The following is a 7,931-nucleotide window of genomic DNA, read 5'->3' on the forward strand; positions in this document are numbered from 1 at the left end:
AGCTCCTGTGTGTTGGCCATCACAGACCTGATATCCAGCAGCATTTCTCATCATGCCTGAATGAAACAGGCACCAGGATCATCCCCTGGCCAGAGCAGGAGCAGCAGTCCTGGCCCCAGAACTCATCCTGCAGGAGCCAGGGAGAGCTGCAGGACATCCTGCATCCTTTGAGCTCTGGGCTCACAAGTTGTCCTCTCATATCTTGTGATAAGGTTTGGGAATGGGAATATGGGGAAGTGGCTCTGTCTAGTGTAGGTCTTGGGGTGCTAAGGTTTGTCTTTCCTAAGAGCCAGCCTCACATCCTCAGTCACAGGGGACAAGAGAAAAGCTTGCACAGGGCAGAATGAGAAAGCCTTGGGAGGCAATGGCTGAGCACCTGCTTTTCCTCCCCAAACTTGGATTTATAATTGTCACATTTGATTAAGATGATCATAATACTTCAGGGGCTGAATTTGCATTTACAGGGATTGAAATCAGCAGGGTCAGACTGCAGCCTTCTCTGCAACAGGTACATGCAACAATGTACCTGTTGCAATGCAACACGATGTGCATCCAACCACCCCACCCCACCCCACAGCCTCCCCAGTGGCCACAGTCCCTCTCAGGGTGGGGATGATGTGGCAGCATCACCACAGCAAATCCATTTCCAGCTCCTTTGGGTGACCCCTCTTCCACAGCCTGCCATGCATTAAATACAGGGGTGGATGTCCTGTTGCTGCCTGGTCACAGCACTGTCCCACAGCAGCAGCAGGGACAGCCCTGCCAACCCCTTCAAATCCCAGGGGGAAGGTGCCAGCTCTGCCTGGCCAGACTTTGATCAGTAGGACAGGGCATGAAGATTCCCTGCCAGGCTAGGGGAAGGGAGCTGGATCACCCCAGCAGCCTGGTTGCCCAGCCTGCTCCCCAGGGACAGCACAGCATCCCTTCCCTTCACTCCTCATCCCTGTGGACAGCATATTCTCACCTTGAGAAGAGTGGAAATGGCAGCTGGAATGTGGGCTGGAAATAAAAAAAAAAAAAAAAAAAAGAAAAAAAAAAAAAGAAAATCTTGAGGCCTGTCCAAACCTACTCATGTTTATATTGGAGCCTGTGAGTGACATCAGAGCAGGGAGAGTATAAACACCAGCAGGACCTACTCTGGGCTTTAAAAACCTGCGAACCCTGCCTCCAAACTGCCTGGGGGGTGATGTGCTGAAGTGGCACGGGGAGAGCAGCATGAGCCTCCAGCTGGAGAAGCAGCTCCTGTTCCTCTCCCTGCTCTGCATCCTCTCCAAGGTAAGGCACACGGGGCACCGGGGCAGCTTCAGCCGAGGGGCACCCGGACAGGGCTGCAGGAGGGATGGGGTGTCACCAGCTCTGAGCCCGGCAGCCGGGCTGTGCTGATGCAGGGGGCAGAGCTGTGCTCGGAGAGGAGTTTGGGATGAAGCAGCGGGCTCCGAGCGTTCCTGGGCCCGAGGCTCGCCCGGAGCGCACAGGAATGCCGGCAATGCGCTGCGCGCCCCCGCCGCTCTCTGCGCTCGATCCCCGGCAGGCAGCGAGCAGCAGCGGGGCGGCAGCGGCTCCTCCGGGCTCCTCCGGGCTCCTCCGGCCTCCTCCGGGCTCCTCCATCCCCGCCCAGGCTCCCGAGGCAGGGGCCAAGCCACGAGCACCAGCCCTGGCATTGCTCAGCTCTCCCCACTTCTCGGAATGCTCACGCCAAGCCAGTGCCTCCAATGGGATTTGAGTTGTTGTAGAGGTTTTATTAATTTTATTTTTTTTTCCTCTTGGACTCTGTGTGAAAATATTTGCCTGTGCAGAGAACAGGAATGTTGAAAAATGTGGGGCATCTCAGCTCCAATTTCTAATTGCTGCCTGAATCCCCGGACAGGGATGTTGTGGCCATGTCGTGCCTATTTGACTCTTTTCCCAGAGTTCAGATCTCTGACAGAAGCCACATTGTCATCTAAAGACAAGTAAATTACAAGGAGCAGGGAGAAATAGATTTATGGCTTGGCTAATCTATCTAAAATATTGATTTGTAATAACAACCTCCTGAAAGATGAAAAATGCCCTTGGCAAGCTGTAACAGAGCAGTGATTCCTGCCCCAGGTGCTCACGAGTGTCTGGAGAATCACCAAAGGCCATTGTGCTGCCAGCCCAAACCTGGCCACTACAGCTGGTCCCACAGTCCCTGCCACATTAATAATGCTGCTCACTAGCAGAACTAGGACAAGACCCAGATTACCCCATCCCAATCCATATTTTAACTCCATTTATTGGCACTGACACTCCTGCAGCCCCAGGAAAAGCATCTGAACTGCTGCAAATGGGGAACAGATAGAGCAGCAGGAGCCACCCTCTCTGTCTGACTCATCATGTCAGAGCTGTTGCCCCTGGGAGAAACTGAAAGAAAAAGAAAAGTGGTATCTAAAACCTACATGGTCTGGCTGAGCCCATCGCTCTCCTGGGAGACTCAACAGTCACACCAGTACCTAGACCAGGGCAGGGATGAATGTTTTGGTTGCAGGTTTGCTGTGCTGCCCTCAGCATGTGCATGGTGCTGAGCAGCAGGGCTGCCAGGGGGCTCTCAGCACTGTCAGGCCAGCACTGGTGAAGAATTCACTCCCAAACTGCAGATTCACTGGCAGAGGATTCACTCCCAAACTGCAGAGCCAGCTCTCATGGCTTCAGGCTCTGTATGCAATAGCTCTGTCACATGTGATGTGATGGGAGCCCAAGAGCTGCCTAAAAGAGCTGGTGGGGCCAGGGTGATTGTGCAAGCAGGATGAGCCAAGGGTATAAAATCCACCTGCCCAGGTGAACTCCTGTGGGCACCTCTCTGGCAGACAATTGGCTGAGCAGGCAGAGGACTGCAGTGCACAGCCCTGCCAAAGGGATTGCTCAGTCTAGGCACGAGGGAAAACAGCTCCCAGTCCTTGAAACGTGCCTGTCTCTGGGCTCCTTGCCCAGTGGGCCAGGCCAGGTGAGAATGCTGCAGCCAGGGACGAGCAGAGGATGCAGCTGGACCAGTGAGGATTGCAGTGAGCTCTGCCTGGCTTCAGATCCCCACTGCTGATGCCATATCCTCTTTCTTTGCATAAATGAGAGCTCTTGACATTGTAAGGAGTGAGGTGCTGTGCACTCCCCATGTGAATTCAGTCCCTGCAAAGCCACCTCTCCTGGGCTGGGCACAGCATGCTGCCTTGGGAGCAGGCATGGGGGTGGGCTGCTTTACCTCCCTCCCTTCCTCTCTCCCACAGGGCTGTTTGGGGCTGCTGACCTCACTAAATAACCACCACTGCCTGGGTTGTTCACCTTGTAACTCCATTCTCCTGTGTGTTCAGAGCAGTGGCACACTAAAGCCCCCATCTTTGAGTGCTGAGCCTCTGAGCATCCTTGATTCTCCATGGTTTTCCATAGGTGCCCTTCAAAGGGGACAGTAGCTTTGTAGCTTTCCAGGATGCTTTAAGATATTCCCATAGATTTGGGGCCTCCCTTCACCAAAAATATGTCCCCATGGTTGAGACAAAGTTACCTGGCTGTCCCAGTGACAAAGCAGCTGCCAGCCCAAAACCACCCGTTATGGATTCAGCTTTGCCCCCACAGGTTTGTGCCCAGCTGTGCCGGCGGCCCTGCTACTGTCCCTGGGTGCCACCGCGCTGTCCCCGAGGCTCCCCGCTGGTCCTGGATGGCTGTGGCTGCTGCAAGGTCTGTGCCCGGCGCCTGGGAGAGCCCTGCGACTTCCTGCACGTCTGTGACCAGAGCCAGGGCCTCGTCTGTGACTACAGCTCAGCACCTGCGGGGACAGCAGGCACCTGCAACTGTGAGCACAGGGTGTCCCCTTTCCCCGGGGGTACCCCCACAGTCCAGCCCAGCACAGAGCCCCCCTCCAGCCATGGCCTCACATGGCTACAGACACCCCGCAGCACCACCAGGGGAGGGGGTGAGGCCAGGAGAGCAGCTTTCCTGAGGATGGTGCATGCAGCTTGGCCGTGGCGCTGTGCCCCATCTCCTGCCAGCTCTTGTGCTGCTTTCTGGCTGAGAATTCAGGGTGGTTTCAGTGACAATGGACAGGGGGGTCCCAGGGATGCCAAGGCTGGAGCCTGGGGGTCCTGCAGAGGAATCTCAGAGAAACTTTTCCCAGCCTGGAAATCCTGAAGGCAGGGTCAGAGCCAAAGGGCAGGGGGGTTCTCACAGCTTGTGAGCTGAAGCTTTGAAGAAACAGAGAGATGGGGAGAGAAGGCAGGGAAAGGGAGGGGACTGAGTGATGAACATGCTGCTGCACACCCATGTCTGCCCTGCACGCCACTCGGTCATTCTGTGGTTCCCCACTTCAATCCCTTTGTCCAGGCCCACAGTTACCTCCAACAGTGCCCCTGCCATCCCCATCTCTCTGCCCCTCTGTCCCTCTGTCCCTCTGCCCCTCTGCCCCTCTGTCCCTCACCGGCACCCCGGCTGTCTCTTGCAGTTGAGGACGATGAGGAGGGCTGCGAGGTGAACGGCCGGCTCTACCGAGACGGGGAGGTTTTCCAGCCCAGCTGCAAGATCCAGTGCCACTGCCTGGACGGGGGCTTCACCTGTATCCCGCTGTGCCAGGAGGATGTGCGGCTGCCCAGCCCCGACTGCCCCTTCCCCCGGCGCGTGGAGATCCCAGGGAAATGCTGCCCCGAGTGGATCTGCCAAGGTGCCCGGGAGCAGCCCCTGCCCCGCGATGCCAGGGCAGGTGAGATGCAGGGCAGCGCCAAGGAGGGGATGTGTGACGGTGTTCACAGGGGTTTTTGGTCGAGGGAAGAGACAAGGATCTGACTCCATGTTTCAGAAGGCTTGGTTTATTATTTTATGATATATATTACATTAAAACTATACTAAAAGAATAGAAGAAAAGATTTCATCAGAAGGCTAGCTAAGAATAGAATTAGAAAGAATGATAACAAAGGTTTGTGGCTCGGCTCTGTGTCCGAGCCAGCTGGGCTGTGATTGGCCATTAATTAGAAACATCCAACATGGGCCAATCACAGATCCACCTGCTGCATTCCACAGCAGCAGATAATCATTGTTTACATTTTGTTCCTGAGGCCTCTCAGATTCTCAGAAGGAAAAGTCCTCAGGAAATGATTTTTCATAAAACATGTCTGCGACAGGGATGCCCACGGAAATCTCTGGGGATGGCCCCTTCACCCCAGGCTGTGAAACACCAGCAGGGCCTCCCAGGTCTCTTTACCTGCAGCACCACAGCGTGCACAGCTCCTGCCTCCAACCCCCCTTTCCCCCGTGTCGTGTGTTGCAGCCCCCGGGGCGGTGTCCCCGCTGCTGCGGTACCCCTGCCCGCCGTGGGGCACGGAGTGGAGCCCCTGCTCGGCCACCTGCGGGCTGGGCTTTGCCAGCCGCGTGTCCAACCAGAACCGCCTGTGCCGCCTGGAGACCCAGCGGCGCCTCTGCTCGGCCGGGCCCTGCCCGGCCCTGCCCGCAGCGCTGCCCGCGGTGAGTGGGGCTGGGGGGCTGCTCCTCCGGGGGGGACACACGGGTGATGACAAAGGGAAGGGCCAACAGCGCTTCTGACCTGTGGGCCCCCATCAGCCCTCCTCAGCCACGAGCTGACCGTGTCTCAGGACACACGAGCCCTCTCCTGAGACAGCCGATGGAGGTGCTGACAGAATGTTGGGGTCTCTGGATGTCTGAATCCAGGAGCACTGTGGATGCCACTCAGGTGAGCTCTGCCCCTATGGCCAGAGATGGATTTGCAGCTCCTGCCTGGCTCCCTGGGCACACATGGGAGGTGCTTCTGCCACCCTTTATTAGCCTGGCACAACCCCAGTGTGGACACAGTGCTAATCTGCCTTTCTGGTGTGCAGGTGGCACTTTCTGCCCACTTCTTTCCCCCTGCACTGCCATGCTACATGCAGGGGACACACCACCAGCCCTCCCCATCTCCCCACTGATCTCCATTCTGCCTTTCCAGAGGGCAAGAGGAGGTCGTTTGTAGCTGTGCCCACCCTGGATTCACCCTGGAGCCAACACCTCATCCTGCAAAGAGTCTGGCACAAACCCATGGCACTGTGGTTATGGTGAAGATGGAGGGTGTTTCCACTGGGAAAACAGAGAGGAAATGATGGACTTTGGCTGCAAGGGAGGCCTGGAAACAGAGAACAAGATCCCCGTGTCACCCATCACCTGCCTCCTCTGCACACCCCACTGCCCCAGGCAGGGGTACTGGGCAGCATTCCGAGTTCCTTAGGCTGAATGAAATGGGAAATGGGGAAATCCTGCTCCAAGCATAAACCCACCCAAGAAACCAGGAATTGGTCTTTTCCTGGAGCAGTGAGGCTTCTGAAGAGATGATGCTGCTTCTCTGCCACATCACGCAGCTCTGCTTTGCAGGGACTTCAGGAGAGACCTTCTCCAGCACCTGGAAGCCAAAATCCCTGCAGGGAACCCTCATGCCCTGGCCCCCCAGGGAGGGAGCAGGTCATCGAGCTCCCTGTGACCCCACAAGTCACTGCCACACCAGGCTGAGCTGCTCAGCCATGCAGGAGCTCAGCCAGCCCACGGAACCCACCCTGCCTTCCCGGGTATGGGCAGGGTCCTGCTGATGGCAGCTCTAACTCACCTTCCCCTCATCCCTCCAGAATAAACACGAGCCTTCCCGCTCTGCCTGGCCTCCTCCTCTGGTGGTTTGGCAGGGCTTCGGCAAGGCAGGAGCTCAGACAGCAGCAGACAGACCCGCCTGCCATCCAAGCACATTCCCCGCGAGCCGGGGCCAAGGGAGAAGCAGGGAAAAGGGAAAACAAATCGCAAAGATGAGTCGGGGCCGTCTCCCGACGGGCTGGAGCTGCTCCAGCCATGCAGGAGTCGGCGCAGGAGAGCTGCTCGGCTGCTCTGGCTGTACTTTGTCCCAGGGAGAAGTGCTTCTGGGTGATGGAAAGTGAAACCCAAATGCCCTCTAACGGCCTCGCACAGATGTGCAGAGGGAACGCGCGGCTGGAAGGAGCCGCGGTTTGGGTGACGCGTCCAGGTGAGAGATGGACTTCTTAGATGGGTATTTCTGGAACTAAAAATAAAGATGTGCTCATCCAGGAGTGGAGCTTGTGTGTGCAGGGCGAGCCCAGCCCTGCTGCTCAGGGCCAGCTCGGTGGGCGCAGGAAAGTCCTGGCACAGGGTGGGGCAGTTTGGAGGCACCTCAGTTCAGGCTGCTTAGAGTAAGGGAAGGAAAAAGAAAAAATGTGAATCAAAGCACTGAACACAATATTACAATTTATTACATTTTGGTTTAAATCCTTCACTCTAACCCAGCCATAAGCTCTGCTGATGGCACAGCCCTGGCCATAGCAGTGCCCAGGTCTCCAGTGCTGGGATGTGCAGGAGAGCAGGGCAGGGCATGGCACTGCTGCTGTGTCTGCAGCCACAGAACAGCCTCTTAGCTCCCAAAAATCAGTGCCAAAACTCCCCTGTAGGTCATCCCTCCTACTGCCAGGCCCACACTTCCTCCATTCCCCTGGGCTGGGATTTCCCCAGCGTGGTGCAGCACCATCCCCAGCTCACTGTGCTCCTGAGCAGGGCAGGTCTGGGGGTGAAGGGACCAGAGCCTGAATGGCAGGGGAAGCTCCTGTCTCCAGCCCAAGGAAAAGCCTCCCCTGCAGCAGCAGAAATGCAGCAGGCCCAAGGCAGCTCATTCATTCATTCCCTCAGGCCCTGCAAGAACTGAAAAGAAAATGAAAGTAAAGGATGCGGCTCAGCCACCTCATGGGGGTAAAAAAAAAAAAGAGAAAGAAAAAAAGAAACCTCACTGCTCTTGCAGTAATACATTGCCTACAAAGAGAATTATTTACTGCAATCATCTGGTGCTCAGCCTGAATACAAATCATTAATTCTGTTTGATGTGGGGCACATGGTGAATCTCCAGCAGGCAGCAAATTGCAGAACAAACAGCTTGGGTTGGCTTTTTCAGTTCTCTG

General features: G+C 56.3%; 1 protein-coding gene across 1 annotated transcript; it reads left to right on the forward strand.

The window, feature by feature from the left end:
- Positions 1–1,159: 1,159 nt before the first annotated feature.
- Positions 1,160–7,649, forward strand: CCN5 (cellular communication network factor 5). Its single transcript, XM_054274648.1, has 5 exons — positions 1,160–1,275; positions 3,586–3,802; positions 4,448–4,702; positions 5,267–5,460; positions 5,939–7,649. The coding sequence occupies exons 1-5, from the start codon at positions 1,216–1,218 to the stop codon at positions 5,960–5,962; spliced, it is 750 nt and encodes a 249-aa protein (XP_054130623.1). The 5' UTR covers positions 1,160–1,215; the 3' UTR covers positions 5,963–7,649.
- Positions 7,650–7,931: the final 282 nt, after the last annotated feature.

This window comes from Melozone crissalis, unplaced genomic scaffold, assembly GCF_028551555.1.
Source record: "Melozone crissalis strain CALT ecotype California unplaced genomic scaffold, PUWL_Pcris_2 ptg000017l_1, whole genome shotgun sequence".
In the NCBI taxonomy this organism is placed as follows: domain Eukaryota; kingdom Metazoa; phylum Chordata; class Aves; order Passeriformes; family Passerellidae; genus Melozone; species Melozone crissalis.

What these genes read in the sequence shown, in the direction of transcription:
- CCN5 (XM_054274648.1), top strand. Translation starts at nt 1,216, where the DNA reads ATGAGCCTCCAGCTGGAGAAGCAGCTCCTGTTCCTCTCCCTGCTCTGC. An exon ending in TGCTCTGCATCCTCTCCAAG is followed by an intron (nt 1,276 to 3,585) that starts GTAAGGCACACG and finishes TTGCCCCCACAG; the next exon opens with GTTTGTGCCCAGCTGTGCCG. An exon ending in GACAGCAGGCACCTGCAACT is followed by an intron (nt 3,803 to 4,447) that starts GTGAGCACAGGG and finishes TGTCTCTTGCAG; the next exon opens with TTGAGGACGATGAGGAGGGC.